General features: G+C 44.5%; 1 protein-coding gene across 1 annotated transcript in view; it reads left to right on the plus strand.

Annotated features, from left to right (window-relative positions):
- The window catches only part of LOC121585685 (stromal membrane-associated protein 2-like), a 55,737-nt gene extending 41,575 nt beyond the window's left edge, over window positions 1–14,162 (plus strand). Inside the window, exons 3-10 of the mRNA XM_041902012.2 lie at window positions 3,342–3,427; window positions 3,610–3,688; window positions 7,765–7,824; window positions 7,935–7,998; window positions 12,074–12,228; window positions 12,342–12,516; window positions 12,895–13,682; window positions 13,896–14,162. Coding sequence (XP_041757946.2) covers window positions 3,342–3,427; window positions 3,610–3,688; window positions 7,765–7,824; window positions 7,935–7,998; window positions 12,074–12,228; window positions 12,342–12,516; window positions 12,895–13,682; window positions 13,896–14,024 — 1,536 coding nt within the window. The 3' untranslated portion in view covers window positions 14,025–14,162. The remainder of the gene's footprint in view (window positions 1–3,341; window positions 3,428–3,609; window positions 3,689–7,764; window positions 7,825–7,934; window positions 7,999–12,073; window positions 12,229–12,341; window positions 12,517–12,894; window positions 13,683–13,895) is intronic.
- The last annotated feature ends 3,856 nt before the right edge of the window (window positions 14,163–18,018 follow it).

The following is an 18,018-nucleotide window of genomic DNA, read 5'->3' on the forward strand; positions in this document are numbered from 1 at the left end:
AGTATTACTATAAAGTATTACTAGAGGAGATAGGAGAGGTTTTGATGAGAGGATGTGAGGGGAGAGGAGAGGAGATGGGAGAGGAGAGGATGTGAGGGGAGAGGAGAGAGGAGAGAGGAGAGGAGAGGAGAGGAGAGGTTGTGAGGAGAGAGGAGAGGAGAGGAGAGGTTGTGAGGAGAGGATGTGGGGAGAGGAGAGGAGAGGAGAGGAGAGGAGAGGAGAGGAGAGGAGAGGAGAGGAGAGGAGAGGAGAGGAGAGGAGAGGAGAGGAGAGGAGAGGAGAGGAGAGGAGAGGAGAGGAGAGGAGAGGGGTTTACTGAAACATAAGGAAGCTATCCGATTTTCCTACATAAAATCCTACTCATTACTACACATGCTTAACTACGTCACTTTTGTTTTGAGCCGACTTCGCCGTTGGCCAGAGCGGGGCACCTGGCTCATGCCCGGGAGGCAGCACATTTCCGAATGCAATCAAATTTCAGCCGGTGCAAAACACGCCTACACGCCTACACGGCTACACGGTGCCGCGGTGAGGTTAAGAGAACAAATAAATTAATCAAACCCCCTCAATTTGTCTTTATCTAACCTTCTTCTCCATTTTGAGAGGAGAGGAGAGGAGAGGAGAGGAGAGGAGAGGAGAGGAGAGGAGAGGAGAGGAGAGGAGAGGAGAGGAGAGGAGAGGAGAGGAGAGGAGAGGAGAGGAGAGGAGAGGTTTTGAGGAGAGAGGAGAGGAGAGGTTTTGAGGAGAGAGGAGAGGAGAGAGAGAGAGGAGAGGAGAGGAGAGGAGAGGAGAGGGAGAGGAGAGGAGAGGAGAGGAGAGGGAGAGAGGAGAGGAGAGGAGAGGAGAGGAGAGGAGAGGAGAGGAGAGGAGAGGAGAGGAGAGGAGAGGATTTGAGGAGAGGAGAGGAGAGGAGAGGAGGGGAGAGAGAGGAGAGGAGGGGAGAGGAGAGGAGAGGAGAGAGGTTGTGAGGAGAGAGGAGCGGAGAGGAGAAGAGAGGAGAAGAGAGGAGAGGATGTGAGGAGAGGTGAAGATGTGAGGAGAGGAGAGAGGAGAGGATAGGAGAGGAGAAGGGAGGCGAAGGGAGAGGAGAGGAGTGGAGAGGAGAGGAGAGGAGAGGAGGAGAGGAGAGGAGAGAGAGGAGAGGGAGAGGAGAGGAGAGGAGAGGAGAGGAGAAGATGTAAGAGGAGAGGAGAGAGGAAAGAGGAGATGAGAGAGGAGAGGAAAAGAGAGGAGATGAGAGGGGAGAGAAGAGGAGAGGAGAGGAGATGAGAGGGGAGAGAAGAGAAGAGGGGAGAGGAGAGGAGAGAGTAGAGGAGAGAGGAGAGGTTTTGATGAGAGGATGTGAGGGGAGAGGAGAGGAGATGGGAGAGGAGAGGAGGAGAGAGGAGAGGAGAGGAGAGGTTGTGAGGAGAGAGGAGAGGAGAGGAGAGGAGAGGAGAGGTTGTGAGGAGAGGATGTGGGGAGAGGAGAGGAGAGGAGAGGAGAAGGAGAAAGAGAGGAGAGGAGAGGAGAGGAGAGGAGAGGAGAGGAGAGGAGAGGAGAGGAGAGGAGAGGAGAGGAGCGGAGAGGAGAGGAGAGGGGTTTACTGAAACATAAGGAAGCTATCCGATTTTCAATAGCACCGACGAAAACGACCTATTAATTTGATGATAAGGGAGAACAGTGCGTAATGGATGGATTTGGCAGACGGGTTGCAAATTCAATCCTCCCATTGCAGGGATCAACTTGCTGTGGCATGCAGTTTTATAGCCTCATGCAGTAGTAGCAGTAATAATAATAATAATAATAATAATAATAATAATAAAGTATTACTACCTTACTATTCAAGATATAGTCAAAGCTACTTACTGGGCAAAACAATGTCTGCGGTGCGCACAGATTATTTGGACAACAATGTTGTGTGGAGTCGTTTTTATTAGCGGGAAGAAGTAACAGCGCCTCACTTGTCCGCTGGGAGGATGACTATAGATGTGTCATTCTGGAGATTTAAGGGCTTGTTTTCTCCGAGCAGGTAAAGTTCTTTCTGACATTTCCTATTGCCTCTAGCTTGGATATGCCTTTACTCACCAGTCTTTAGTAGGTATCCACAGCCGGGTCAATAGGTCCAGGGGGAATGAATGTAGAGGGAGCCCTAAACACACCTTTCGTGGGGACAGAGGGGTTGCAATGTCTAAAGAACACTTTCAGATGCAACATGCGTATGAATTAGTAGTCGAAACGCGTTGCAGTTATGCGTCCTGATATTCAGGCTGATTTGCTCCTGCATGTATTATTCTGTATATATCTTCTGTAAATAAGTTCACTAAGGTTCACTAAGGTTTGTTGCACTGGCAGCCTACTTGTTTTCTTTCTCCAATCAAAACAAATAAATAGCACAATAGACGCTGTATGAAATATATATTTTTTAAATGAAATAGTATCCACACACTGGGGCATCTTCATCTCAATGTATTTTTAAATGTTAGTCTTCCATTCTCATTTCTCTTGTTTATACTATATCCCCATTAATATTCCTTTATGTATTTCAGCTTTTACATGTGTATTTTTCTGTCTTTATAATAATAATAATCATAATATTTCATTTGTAGAGCGCATTTTCCATGCTCAATTTCCCATGCTCAATGTGAAGCTTGTTGGGGCTTCTGTGCACAAATCATTTCACCGCTGCAGTTTGAGCTTAATTATTTCCCTTTTGTTTATGAAAGGCCTTTATTATTTTATGATTTATTTATGATCTTTTAGCTTTAATTAAATTGATTTTTATTATGGTGTTTCTATCCCAATAGAAAAACGAAAATACATTTTACAGTTGCCCTACGCATTGTCTACCTAAAACATTCCTTAATACATTTGAAGTCCTTCAAAATAGAAACTACACATCCTAATGTTAGAAAGTAGAGTATAAACTAGATATAGGCTACTGTGGGTGGGGTAGGCTAAATCATTACAACTGAATAGGCCTAATAATAATAATAATAATAAAATATATAATAGAAATGCAGTGTTCTAGGCAGCTTGTGGCTGAGCAGGACCAGCTGGTGCTACCAGAGAGAGGTTGAAGCTGGAGAGAAGGCCTCTCTGCTCCTCGCTCCACGCTCAAGTATTTTTTTTTTTACTAAGTCGTTCAAACGAGATACTAAGTAATTTGAACAAGATACTAAGTCGTTCAAATGAGATAATTCCAAGAGTCTAAGTTAGTTATTTTTATTTTTTTTGCCTTGGGCTTCAGGGCTTCCGTAGGAGATGTGTTATTAACTAACTCTGTCTGTCTGTCTGCAGTGTGTTCAGGAGATGTTATTAATTAACTATGCCTGTCTGTCTGTCTGTCTGTCTGTCTGCAGTGTGTTCAGGAGATGGGGAACGCCAAGGCCAGACGACTCTATGAAGCTTTCCTACCAGAGTGTTTCATACGACCAGAGACGGACCAGTATTCTTACAGCCCTGTGTGTGTGTGTGTGTGTGTGTGTGTGTGGGTGTGTGTGTGTGTGTGTGTGTGTGTGTGTGTGTGTGTGTGTGTGTGTGTGTGTGTGTGTGTGTGTGTGTGTGTGTGTGTGTATACTGTGTGTGTGATGCAGACCTGCGGTCTCTTTCCTTAACCCTCCTGTGTAGGTCAGCAGAGATGTTTATCCGGGACAAATATGATAAGAAGAAGTACATGGACAAGGTCCTAGACGTCAACAGGCTTAGAGTGAGTCTGGATACACACACACACACACACACACACACACACACAGACACACACACAAGCACACACGCACACTCACACACACACACACACACACACACACACACCGTTCATTTAAATAATTAATTAACCTCTTCATCACTAGGCACCTGGCTAAAGTGCCTGCCTTGAAAATGCATGCCCAAATTGAATAGAGTATATCTCCAAAACGACAAGGGCTATAAACATAATCTTGGTAGCAGAAGAAAGGTAACACATGGGAGATGTATCTTGAAGTGAAATAATAAATGTGGGTATTACTGTGACAGAGTACATGAAGCTAGAACACAGCATCAATTGGGAGGTTTTGATTCCGCCTGAAAGTAACTTCAGGTTTTATAGGGAATAATGTATTGGACTTATGCAGCTGCAGCCCCTAAACACTATGGGACCACAGCCCAATATCAGCTGCAGCCCCTAAACACTATGGGACCACAGCCCAATATCAGCTGCAGCCCCTAAACACTATGGGACCACAGCCCAATATCAGCTGCAGCCCCTAAACACTATGGGACCACAGCCCAATATCAGCTGCAGCCCCTAAACACTATGGGACCATAGCCCAATATCAGCTGCAGCCCCTAAACACTATGGGACCACAGCCCAATATCAGCTGCAGCCCCTAAACACTATGGGACCATAGCCCAATATCAGCTGCAGCCCCTAAACACTATGGGACCACAGCCCAATATCAGCTGCAGCCCCTAAACACTATGGGACCATAGCCCAATATCAGCTGCAGCCCCTAAACACTATGGGACCATAGCCCAATATCAGCTGCAGCCCCTAAACACTATGGGACCACAGCCCAATATCAGCTGCAGCCCCTAAACACTATGGGACCATAGCCCAATATCAGCTGCAGCCCCTAAACACTATGGGACCATAGCCCAATATCAGCTGCAGCCCCTAAACACTATGGGACCACAGCCCAATATCAGCTGCAGCCCCTAAACACTATGGGACCATAGCCCAATATCAGCTACAGCCCCTAAACACTATGGGACCATAGCCCAATATCAGCTGCAGCCCCTAAACACTATGGGACCATAGCCCAATATCAGCTGCAGCCCCTAAACACTATGGGACCATAGCCCAATATCAGCTGCAGCCCCTAAACACTATGGGACCACAGCCCAATATCAGCTGCAGCCCCTAAACACTATGGGACCATAGCCCAATATCAGCTGCAGCCCCTAAACACTATGGGACCATAGCCCAATATCAGCTGCAGCCCCTAAACACTATGGGACCATATATCAGCCCAATATCTGATGAGTACTTATGTGAAGTTTGATGCCAGTAGAGTAAAATAAACCAAAGTTGTCGGGGTTTTAGTTGAAGTATGTTTAGGCGGATTACCAAATGGAGACATTCGGGTAGATTTGGGCACCATCAGTGCCATTTGACTTTTATCAGGTACCAGACAACAAAAGGCATTTAATTTCACTAACATATCACTATATGTGTACATTCCATCAAAATACAACTGTTATGATGTTGTTTCCCATGTTCTCCCAGACCTCTATACGTGTTCCCATTGAAATAAACCATACAATGGGAAAGTTTGACTCCAAACTGAGCAGATTTATTAGAAACTATAAACAACAAATTAAAAAAAACAAAAAGTCCACACATCCCAAAACTATAAACAATGATATGGTGTCCTTGGGTGGGTTGTCACACAAAATGAAGACTCTTTTCACCCTAAAACTTGCTGTCGTGCCAATCCTTGAAACTGTTACGCTTTGATGTAAGACACAAAGGGACTTGGCACTTCCTGCAGTACACAGGTGTTTTCACTTTGGGGACGCCAACATCCAGACGTCTCCTACAGTTCTTCCTGTCTTTGCTGGCACCGTCACCATAGTATTCTGGCATGCAGGATGTTGGTGGTGGTCGTAGGTGGAGGTTGTGGTTCAGACTGTTTAGCAAAGCTCACCATTTCTGTGAGTAGCTTTTCCCTGAACTTCTTCGAAACAGTTGAAAGAGTGAAAAGGGGGAGACCATGACGCAGTGGTGTCGATTGAGGGGCCTGGGACTCTGGTGCGCATAAACCGGATTGGGTCTGGTCGTTCATCATTCTCTTCTCTATTATGCCACCTGTCTTCCTCTTCCTCTTCTTCCTCCCCGACTCTTGGAGTGGCAGGCCTACCTCCACCACGCTGACTTGGATGCGCTGACTTTTGAGAAAGCTTTCCCTTTTCTTTTGGGTTGAGGGCTCTTTACAGGGGACTCAGTGTCCGATGAAGACCGTGGCTGAGGGAGGGGAGCAAAAGTGCGTTGTCTAGACAAGCGGCCAGGCTGAGGAAGAGGAGGCTCTGCCTGAGGAAGAGGAGGCTCTGCCTGAGAAAGGGGAAGCTGTGGCTGAGGAAGCAGATGCTCTGGCTGTGGCTCATCACCCCTATAATCATCTTCACTGTGCAAACAAGACAAAAGAGAAAATAAAATCATGACTAAAACACACTTGTATCCATTCATTGACAAATCTGACTCAAAACAGTCAGATATATAAAATAAATAGTTAGAACTATGAGAAGGTTGACTTAAGTGATAATTCAGTGACAAGAAATAATACACATAGCGTTCTATTGTAAGTAAACTTGCGTGTGGGCCGCTAGGCTAAGCTAGCTAGCGCTAACTTACGTTGAGCTTCAGTTACTCAAATAGATATTTTAGAAAATTTAATGTTTTTGTTCTCATACAATAAATGAGCAATAGTAGTATTAGAAGTAATACATAACAATGGGATTACATACTCTTCCGATGCTTGAGTAGGGCCCTAGACACGATAACCGTCGTTCTCGTCGTTGGGGTCTGGTTCGTCCGGTCTAAGCAGGTCCTCATCGTCCGATTCAGAGTCAATGGGGATCAACTTTCATCTGTTACAATTGCTAACGCCTTTGTAACTGTATATTTGTTACTAGAGCCTGACATATTTTTTATAAACTTTGCGTTTTACCTCTGAAATTCATGTGCCGTTTTGCGCTCTGCGTAACCGTGCGTAATGCAGCAAGTCAACTGATATGATACAATGAGGTGCGCACTTGGATATTTCAACAACCGGTTGGTCGATTTTGATGTGACCCCTCTATCGAAAGCTCTGGATCAGTAGAATTAAATTAGCACAATTTCAAGCCACTCGGATTGCATCATATATCCAGAAAATGGCGACAAAACAGTGCCTGTTGTGATTGAAACAAACTACTGACTTCATCTTCAAACACATTCTTGGTAAAACGATGTAAACTCATTGAAATCGACTCGGAATGAGAGAGAGACACTAGAGTATCTTTTCAAGTGGTTTTATTCGATCAGACACTACTTTTGGTAACAAAAAACAACAAAGGTAAGACGCAGTTTGTTGTTGTGAAAGTTTGTTATTGACGTTCTTTGATTAATAGTTTAGTGAGTGTTGGTCATTGAGGAACACGGCTATCACTGTTGGAATCTGTGAAGGCAGCAGCTTTCGAAGGGTGTATCGTTTCTGTAGATTGGTTGAGAAAAATACGTTATCTGTCTAAGAATATACGGGCATGCACGGTTTCAAAATACAGTACTGGTTTTGCTATATGCTTATATATTTGCTTGGAGTCTGAATATTATTTCATTTGGGCAACAACAGTTTAGCTAGATTCACAGCTGACATGCTTCTCATTCCAGTAGTGTATAACATTCAGGTATTCACACATGTTTAAAAACCGTACTACGTCATTGTTTGAGATTGCGGGAGGAGTGCCCCTGATATGGGGAACCTCGTGATGAAGAGGTTAAGGCCTTTAATTGCAATTGATTCAGATGCAAATACAATAAACTGCAGTGATGTCTCCAGCCGACCCTTGGCATTGCGCATGGTGGTCTTAGGCTTGTGTGCGGCTGGGATTCTTCAATTGTTTGTCCGGCAGTGATGACTCTCTCTCTCTCTCTCTCTCTGGCTCTCTCTCTCTCTCTCTCTCTCTCTCTCTCTCTCTCTCACTCTCTCTCTCTCTCGCTCTCTGGTCTCTCTCTCTCTCTCTCTCTCTCTGTCTCTCTCCCTTTAGAAAGAGAAGAGCTGTGAAAACATCCCCATGGAGCCAGTAGTGTTTGAGAAGATGAAGTTGGTGAGTTTTAGTGTGTGTTTTAGTATCTCCCAGATATCTTCTTGGTTTGGTACGTAACCTGTTGTCTTCAGTTATTCATGCCATGCTGTTTTTGTTGTTGACTCTTTCAGAAGAGAGAAAACAGCCCAAAGACACAGACCCAGTCTCCGTCTGTCTCAGACCTCCTAGGACTTGGTATGCTATCAGTACACCTCTCTACACATACTCACATACAAATGGCTCTCAACAGAAATGGTCAACATTAGCCTGGTCCCAAATATGTTTGTGCTCTTGCCAACTCCATTATTAATTGTCAAGCTAAACATGTTGGAAAGAGCACAAAAAGCCTGAGTGGCGCAGTGGTCTAAGGCACTGCATCGCAGTGCTAGCTGTGCTACTAGAGATCCTGGTTCGAATCCAGGCTCTGTCGGAGCCGGCCGCGACCTGGAGACCCATGGGGCGGCGCACAATTCGTCCAGGGTAGGGGAGGGAATGGCCGGCAGGGATGTAGCTCAGTTGGTAGAGCATGGCATTTGCAACGGCAGGGTTGTGGGTTCGATTCCAGTATAAAAAATGTATGCACTCACTAACTGTAAGTCGCTCTGGATAAGAGCGTCTGCTAAAATGTTAAATATAATCAGGCTATAGTCTTCTAAACAGTGCTGACGTGTCCAAAAACACTACTTTTCTCAACTCAACAACATACTTCTACTCCCTCTATAACCCATCATCTCTCTCTCTCTCTCTCTCTCTCTCTCTCTCTCTCTCTCTCCATCTGTCTGTCTGTCTCTCTTTCTATCTCTCTCTCAATTCAATTCAATTCAATTCAATTCTAAGGGCTTTATTGGCATGGTATGTTAACATTGCCAAAGCAAGTGAAGTAGATAGTAAACAAAAGTGAAATAAACAATAAATATTAACAGTAAACATTACACTCAGAAGTTCCAAAAGAATAAAGACATTTCAAATGTCATATTATGTATATATACAGTGTTGTAACGATGTGCAAATAGTTAAAGTACAAATGGGAAAATAAATAAACATAAATATGGGTTGTATTTACAATGGTGTTTGTTCTTCACTGGTTGCCCTTTTCTTGTGGCAACAGGTCACAAATCTTGCAGCTGTGATGGCACACTGTGGTTTTTCACCCAGTAGATAAGGGAGTTTATCAAAATTGGGTTTGTTTTCAAATTCTTTGTGGATCGCTGTAATCTGAGGGAAATATGTGTCTCTAAAATGGTCATACATTTGGCAGGAGGTTAGGAAGTGCAGCTCAGTTTCCACCTCATTTTGTGGGCAGTGTGCACAGAGCCTGTCTTCTCTTGAGAGCCAGGTCTGCCTACGGCGGCCTTTCTCAATAGCAAGGCTATGCTCACTGAGTCTGTACATAGTCAAAGCTTTCCTTAAGTTTGGGTCAGTCACAGTGGTCAGGTATTCTGCCACTGTGTACTCTCTGTTTAGGGCCAAATAGCATTCTAGTTTGCTCTGTTTTTTTGTTCTTTCCAATGTGTCAAGTAATTATCTTTTTGTTTTCTCATGATTTGGTTGGGTCTAATTGTGTTGTTGTCCTGGGGCTCTGTGGGGTCTGTTTGTGTTTGTGAACAGAGCCCTAGGACCAGCTTACTTAGGGGACTCTTCTCCAAGTTCATGTCTCTGTAGGTGATGGCTTTGTTATGGAAGGTTTGGGAATCGCTTCCTTTTAAGTGGTTATAGAATTTAATGGCTCTTTTCTGGATTTTGATAATTAGCGAGTATCGGCTTAATTCTGCTCTGCATGCATTATTTTGTGTTTTTCGTTGTACACTGAGGATATTTTTGCAGAATTCTGCATGCAGAGTCTCAATTTGGTGTTTGTCCCATTTTGTGAATTCTTGGTTGGTGAGCGGAACCAAACCTCACAACCATAAAGGGCAATGGGTTCTATAAATGATTCAAGTATTTTTAGCCAGATCCTAATTGGTATGTCGAATTTTATGTTCCTTTTGATGGCATAGAAGGCCCTTCTTGCCTTGTCTCTCAGATCGTTCACAGCTTTGTGGAAGTTACCTGTGGCGCTGATGTTTAGGCCGAGGTATGTATAGTTTTTTGTGTGCTCTAGGGCAACAGTGTCTAGATGGAATTTGTTTTTGTGGTCCTGGCAACTGGACCTTTTTTGGAACACCATTAGTTTTGTCTTACTGAGATTTACTGTCAGGGCCCAGGTCTGACAGAATCTGTGCAGAAGATCTAGGTGCTGCTGTAGGCCCTCCTTGGTTGGTGGCAGAAGCACCAGATCATCAGCAAACAGTAGACATTTGACTTCAGATTCTAGTAGGGTGAGGCCGGGTGCTGCAGACTGTTCTAGTGCCCTTGCCAATTCGTTGATATATATGTTGAAGAGGGTGGGGCTTAAACTGCATCCCTGTCTCACCCCACGGCCCTGTGGAAAGAAATGTGTGTGTTTTTTGCCAATTTAACCGCACACTTGTTGTTTGTGTACATGGATTTTATAATGTCGTATGTTTTTCCCCCAACCCCACTTTCCATCAATTTCTATAGCAGACCCTCATGCCAAATTGAGTCAAAAGCTTTTTTGAAATCAACAAAGCATGAGAATTCTTTGCCTTTGTTTTGGTTTGTTTGTTTGTCAATTAGGGTGTGCAGGATGAATACGTGGTCGGTCGTAGGGTAATTTGGTAAAAAGCCAATTTGACATTTGCTCAGTACATTGTTTTCACTGAGGAAATGAACTAGTCTGCTGTTAATGATAATGCAGAGGATTTTCCCAAGGTTGCTGTTGACACATATCCCACGGTAGTTATTGGGGTCAAATGTGTCTCCTTTTTTGTGGATTGGGGTGATCAGTCCTTGGTTCCAAATATTGGGGAAGATCCCAGAGCTAATAATGATGTTAAAGAGTTTAAGTATCGCCAACTGGAATTTGTGGTCTGTATATTTTATCATTTCATTTAGGATACCATAAACACCACAGGCCTTTTTGGTTTGGAGTGTTTGTATTTTGTCCTGTAGTTCATTCAATGTAATTGGAGAATCCAGTGGGTTCTGGTAGTCTTTAATAGTTGATTCGAAGATTTTCATTTGATCATGTATATTTTTTTGCTGTTTGTTCTTTGTTATAGGGCCAAAAAGATTGGAGAAGTGGTTTACCCATACATCTCCATTTTGGATAGATAGCTCTTCGTGTTGTTGTTTGTTTAGGGTTTTCCAATTTTCCCAGAAGTGGTTAGAGTCTATGGATTCTTCAATGACATTGAGCTGATTTCTGACATGCTGTTCCTTTTTCCGTAGTGTATTTCTGTATTGTTTTAGTGATTCACCATATTGAAGGCGTAGGCTCAGGTTTTCTGGGTCTCTATGTTTTTGGTTGGATAGGTTTCTCAATTTCTTTCTTAGGTTTTTGCATTATTCATCAAACCATTTATCACTGTTGTTACTTTTCTTTGGGTATCTGTTAGAGATTTTTAGATTTGATAGGGAAGCTGAAAGGTCAAATATACTGTTTAGGTTTTCTACTGCCAAGTTTACACCTTCACTATTACAGTGGAACGTTTTGTCCAGGAAGTTGTCTAAAAGGGATTGGATTTGTTGTTGCCTAATAGTTTTTTGGTAGGTTTCGACACTACTTTCCTTCCATCTATAGCATTTCTTAATATTATTACGTTTTTTTGGCTTTGATGCCTCATGATTGAGTATTGCTCTGTTCAAGTAGACTGTGATTTTGCTGTGGTCTGATAGGGTTGTCAGTGGGCTGACTGTGAACGCTCTGAGAGACTCTGGGTTGAGGTCAGTGATAAAGTAGTCTACTGTACTACTACCAAGAGATGAGCTATAGGTGTACCTACCATAGGAGTCCCCTCGAAGCCTACCATTGACTATGTACAGAACCAGCGTGCGACAGAGCTGCAGGAGTTGTGACCCGTTTCTGTTGGTTATGTTGTCGTAGTTGTGCCTAGGGGGGCATATGGGGGAGGGAATGCTGTCACCTCCAGGTAGGTGTTTGTCCCCCTGTGTGCTGAGGGTGTCAGGTTCTTGTCCAGTTCTGGCATTTAGGTCGCCACAGACTAGTACATGTCCCTGGGTCTGGAAATGATTGATTTCTCCCTCCAGGATGGAGAAGCTGTCTTCATTAAAGGATGAGGATTCTAGTGGGGTGATATAGGTAGCACACAGGAGGACATTTTTCTCAGTTTAGATAATTTCCTTTTGAATTTCTAGCCAAATGTAAAATGTTCCTGTTTTGATTCTCTCTCTCCTCTCTATCTTTCAGATGATCTTGCTCCCAATGCTGCTGTATCTAATGGTAGATCCAGCCCTGGAGAGAGGGGGAGTCCTGCGGTGGCTAACACAACTACGGTGCACTCTGGCCGGGATCTATTCAACTCTCTGCCTGCCTCTTCCTCCACCACCTACACCAAGAACACAGTGAGATTCAGAGAGAGTTATACACAGACAGACACACACAAACACACACACACATGCACAAACACACATGCACACACACACTTACCCTGTGTAATAATCTCTCCTCTCTCCAGCCGGTGGGTAGCTCCATGCCCAGGGGTTGTGTGGCCTCGTCGGTACCCAAGAACCTCAGCCTGTTCCTGGACTCAGCACCCAGACAGGAGGGCTCTAGGAGAAAGATGTCCAAGGACTCCATCCTCTCCCTCTACGCCACCCCACCCACGTCGCACCAGAACCTGGCTGCACGCGGTAAGAGAAGAGGTCACTGTGTAGTTGTTCATGTGTCGATCATCGTTGATGTCCTTGGTGATTTTCTACAAAGTCAAAGTATCTGTGTGTTATCAACAATTAGAGCATCTCTGGACCTTTTCATCTACACCTATTACAGCTGCTGTAAATGAACCTAGGTTGTGTTATTTTAAATCAGTGGCTTAGCTGTGTTTCTTGTCTGTATATGTTTGTACCTCCAGCTGGCCTGTACTTGAGTAAAAAAAAAAGTGGCCACTATCGTTTTTCCTAACTGTCTTTTACTAACTATCATTTTGAATCAAGTCTAATAATAGTTCACGGAACATGCCCAGCCTATCAACTTTTACTCTAACGAGTGGCTTAACTTTGTGTCTCCAGCTGGCCTGTACATGAACCCTGCCCAGCTGGGCTACTACGGATCGTACCATTCCCTGGCCACACAGGGGGGAGCGATGGGAGGAGGCATGGTGACATCACACTCCATGATGGCCCTGAGTGGTCAGCAGCAGAACGGCGTGATGGGAGGGCAGCAAAGCATTATGGGAGCTCAGCAGAACGGAATGGTGGCAGCACAGCAGAACGGCTTTATGGCTCAACAGGGTGTCATGGGGCAAGCAGTCAACACATCCCCGTTCATGGCAGGAGTGCCACACAGCATGACGGTTCAGCAGAACGTCATGATGGGAGTTCAGCAGAACGGCCTCATGGGAGTTCAGCAGAACGGCATGATGGGAGCACAGCAGAACGGCATGATGGGAGCTCAGCAGAACGGCATGATGGGAGCTCAGCAGAACGGCATGATGGGAGCTCAGCAGAACGGCATGATGGGAGCTCAGCAGAACGGCATGATGGGAGCTCAGCAGAACGGCATGATGGGAGCTCAGCAGAACGGCATGATGGGAGCTCAGCAGAACGGCATGATGGGAGCTCAGCAGAACGGCATGATGGGAGCTCAGCAGAACGGCATGATGGGAGCTCAGCAGAACGGCATGATGGGAGCTCAGCAGAACGGCATGATGGGAGTGCAACATAACGGCATCATGGGATCACAGCAACAAAGCATCATGGGACATCAACCGAAAGGCATGATGGGAGGAGTGGCGTCCGTGCTTCAGCAGGTGTACGGAGTACAGCAGGATCAGCAGCGACAGTGCAACATCACTGAGGTGAGATACACAACCTGGAATGTGTGTGTGTTTTGTATTCCTATACTTGTGAGGACCGTGTGTGAGGAAATGAGTGTGTGTTTGAGTGTGTTTCTGTGAGGCAATATGTTTGTGTAACTGGATGTTTGCATAACATTTGATTAAAGTATTAAAATCTGTGTGTGTTTGCGTGTGTGCATGTGTGTGTGCGTGCACGTGTGTTTTTCCCACCAGATGACCCAGCACATGGCAGGGGTGAACTTCTACGGCACCAACGGCATGATGGGATACGGCGGTCAGCACATGGGAGGACCAATGATTCAAAGCTCCAACCACTTGATGAGGTCACACGTCTGGAAGTGATGTCACTACCTGATGAGGAAGTTGATTTCACTGAGCAGCAGTGGTGCTTGGAAGGTTTCGGGGACTTTTCTAATGAACTTTTCATCAGACAATTTAGATAACATGGGAGGAGGAAGAGGAGGAAGGTGGTGAAGTTTATATAGGAGCTCTTTCGAGCTCTCCTCTCCTCTCCTCTCCTCTCCTCTCCTCTCCTCTCCTCTCCTCTCCTCTCCTCTCCTCTCCCCTCCTCTCCTCTCCTCTCCTCTCCCCCTCCTCCCTCCTCTCCTCTCCTCCCCCTCCCTCCTCTCCTCTCCTCTCCTCCCTCCCCTCCTCCCTCTCCTCCTCCTCTCCTTTTTTCTGAACCATTTTTTCAGATTTCCATGCTTGCCTTCAGATCATTCTACGACCAATCAAAGGACATGATGAACTCCTCCAACAGAACTATTCCTGATGAACTCCTCCAACTGAACTATTCCTGATGAACTCCTCCAACAGAACTATTCCTGATTGAACTATTCCTGATTAACTCCTCCAACTGAACTATTCTTGATTAACTCCTCCAACTGAACTATTCCTGATTAACTCCTCCAACAGAACTATTCCTGATTAACTCCTGCAACTTAACTATTCCTGATTAACTCCTCCAACTGAACTATTCCTGATTAATTCCTCCAACAGAACTATTCCTGATGAACTTCTCCAACAGAACTATTCCTGATTAACTCCTCCAACTGAACTATTCCTGGTTTGAAACAGACTTCAGTTAGTTTAGTCTCCACCCTACTTTGAATAGATCAGGGTTCACGTTCCAAATGGTGCCCTATTCCCTTTATAGTGCACTACTTTAGACCAGGACCCATAAGACTCTGGTCAAAAGTAGTGCACTATATAGGGAATAGGGTGTCATTTGGGACTCAGCCCTGGTGTAAGTCCCATGCTGTTACTAAATGCTACATTACCTACTTTTCTCATCCCAGGGGTCTTCAACGTAACTCCTGGAGGGCTTTTTGTCAACTTAAACAATAATTGAAAAACCCTAGGGAGGCATTCTATTCCCTTTGTAGTGCACTAATTTTGACTAGGGCCCATAGGGCTCTGCTAAAAAAGTAGTGCACTATAGAGGTAATGGCATGCCATTTGGGACACACCTTAGAAGATTCTCAGTCAAATGTCCATTAAACAACGACCGGCTAATCCGAAACCAAAGATGACCGGAGAGCTTTATAATGGCTAGTAATGGCTGGTTCAGATGTGTTGGGTGGCATCTGTAATGCTATTAGACTAAACGGTCAGCATACTAGTGATTATACAATATTAGTTACTTTCTACAACATAGTAGGCTACATTCAAACTTGTAGAGGACATTTAAAGTAGTGCAATACATATAGGAAAGGCCCTAGGGCGGCTATTCATGTTTATGTTACAGGATAAAATTAGCAGGTATGCTAGTCTAGCTAATAATCCATCTGGTTACATTGTTTTGTTAGCTTAGCTAGCTATAATCACGGTTCTTTGAAGTATGAGCAATTGAGCATATCAACTCACTGTGCTACGTCTAGGGTCGGCAAAAATACGTAAACTTTCCCGAAAATTCCCAGATTTTCCAGAAGTCCTGGTTGGAAGGATCCCGGTAATCAGGTGGGAATAAGCAGGGAATCCGTAATCCTTCAACCAGGATTTCTGGAAAATCTGGGAATTTTTGGGAAAGTTACTGGAATTTTGCAACCCAGGCTACGTCCTCAATACGACATACAACTGAAGGCCGTACTGTATATAAGGGAGAGAAGGAGGGAAGATTGGAGAAAAATAAAGGCTTGAGGGCAGGGGGCTGTTCCAGGAAACAGGATCAATGAGTTAGCCAGCAATCCTGAACTGTCCTAAATATTCTGAAATGACTTTGCATTATTATTATTTTTTATATAGAGTTGAAATTAGCATGGGTGCAAAATGACTGACAACCAACGACACGTATTCAAGTTTAGCTTTTCAAAATTAACCAGAAAACCAGAAAATTTACCCGAAAATTAAGAGATATGTCTGAATGTTTTGTCAAAGTTAGCTGGCTAACTTAATCCTGCTTTCTGGAAGGCCCCTAACTGTGAATCTAGGTCATTGTGAGGATTGAGAATATGTCTGTGTCCAAAATGGCCCCCTATTTAGTGCACCTAATTAGGACCCACGGGGAGCTGGTCAAAAGTAGTGCACTATTGAGGGAGTAGGGCGCCATTTAGGACGTTACCTATATGACCACAGACAGTTGTATGTATGATTGTTGTAGAATACACGGGTGTGGTTTAAAACATTTGATTGATGTCTATTTGAGACTGCATGACACTGAATGTCTATCTATGAATGTCTACTATCTGAACATACATGTATAATGAATGTCTCTTTGTGCATATTTCTGGGAATGTCTCAATGACCACACGATGATTGTATGTGTATCTCTGAGGTTGGTAAGGGGTCAGTTCCGTCGATTCATGAAATTAAGAATTCTCATAGAATACAAATTCAAGCATTGAACAATTCAAGGTTTGAATTGAAATTGAAAACGTACAAAATTCCAAACCCTGAACTGAGAATTGAACTGAGCCCGACGCTGCACTGAATCTCTCTGGATGGGTACTGTCCTCTTCACTCTCGGACCACCACCTGTAGCTAGTTCAATCTAAAATAATGTCTGTCAATGTCATTGACTATGTTGTTCCTATGAATGTATTCCGGGTGTCTGTGTATGACTATACCATCAGTGTTATTGTCGATGAATCTAAGTATTTGGCTGTTCTCTGACTGCCTGTCAATGAATGTAAGTCTTTGAATGTTCTACGACTGTGTCTGAATGTATTTCAGTTTCCGTAGGGCTACTTAGAGCCCTACACGGGCATGAATTTTAAACCAGAGCTCTACCTATGCCCGTGACATTCAGGCCCTACCCAGGCCCGATTTTAGGCCTGGCCCTGCCCGAAGCCCGAAATCAGAAATAACTTCCTCCGTTAGTAAATCCCATTAGCTGCTCCTCTCTGTCTGTCACTCGCTCCCTGCGCTCAGCTCGCTCTGCATGCGCTTCTGCTCATGGCGCTCTGAGCCCTAACCCAATGTGTGATGTTGGGTCCCGTCGGGCTCGGGACGGGTGGCAGAGCTCTAGGACTACTCATGTTCTCAGTCCACCAATATCAGAGCTTTAGGACTACTCATGGTCTCAGTCCACCAATATCAGAGCTCTAGGACTACTCATGGTCTCAGTCCACCAATATCAGAGCTCTAGGACTACTCATGTTCTCAGTCCACTAATATCAGAGCTCTAGGACTACTCATGGTCTCAGTCCACCAATATCAGAGCTCTAGGACTACTCATGGTCTCAGTCCACCAATATCAGAGCTCTAGGACTACTCATGTTCTCAGTCCACCAATATCAGAGCTCTAGGACTAATCATGTTCTCAGTCCACCAATATCAGAGCTCTAGGACTACTCATGTTCTCAGTCCACCAATATCAGAGCTCTAGGACTACTCATGGTCTCAGTCCACCAATATCAGAGCTCTAGGACTACTCATGTTCTCAGTCCACCAATATCAGAGCTCTAGGACTACTCATGGTCTCAGTCCACCAATATCAGAGCTCTAGGACTACTCATGGTCTCAGTCCACCAATATCAGAGCTCTAGGACTACTCATGGTCTCAGTCCACCAATATCAGAGCTCTAGGACTACTCACGTTCTCAGTCCACCAATATCAGAGCTGTTAATATCAGCATCCCAATTGGCACGCTATTCCCTTCCAAGTGCACTACTTTTGACCATAGCCATCAAAAGTAGTGCACTAGGGGATAGGGTGCCATTTGGGACACAGTTCGACCTGTTGAAAAGCTATTGGAGCCTTAAAGGTTTTCGTTCCGGACAGCGGACATTTGTTGTGTTTTACTATTCTGTGAAACATATGAGAATATCAGCGATTGGCCTCTGGGTACATGCCAATCATTCCTTTTTTAGTGAAAGCCCCACCCCCAGGTCTGTT

Source organism: Coregonus clupeaformis, chromosome 17, assembly GCF_020615455.1.
Source record: "Coregonus clupeaformis isolate EN_2021a chromosome 17, ASM2061545v1, whole genome shotgun sequence".
Lineage (NCBI taxonomy): Eukaryota > Metazoa > Chordata > Actinopteri > Salmoniformes > Salmonidae > Coregonus > Coregonus clupeaformis.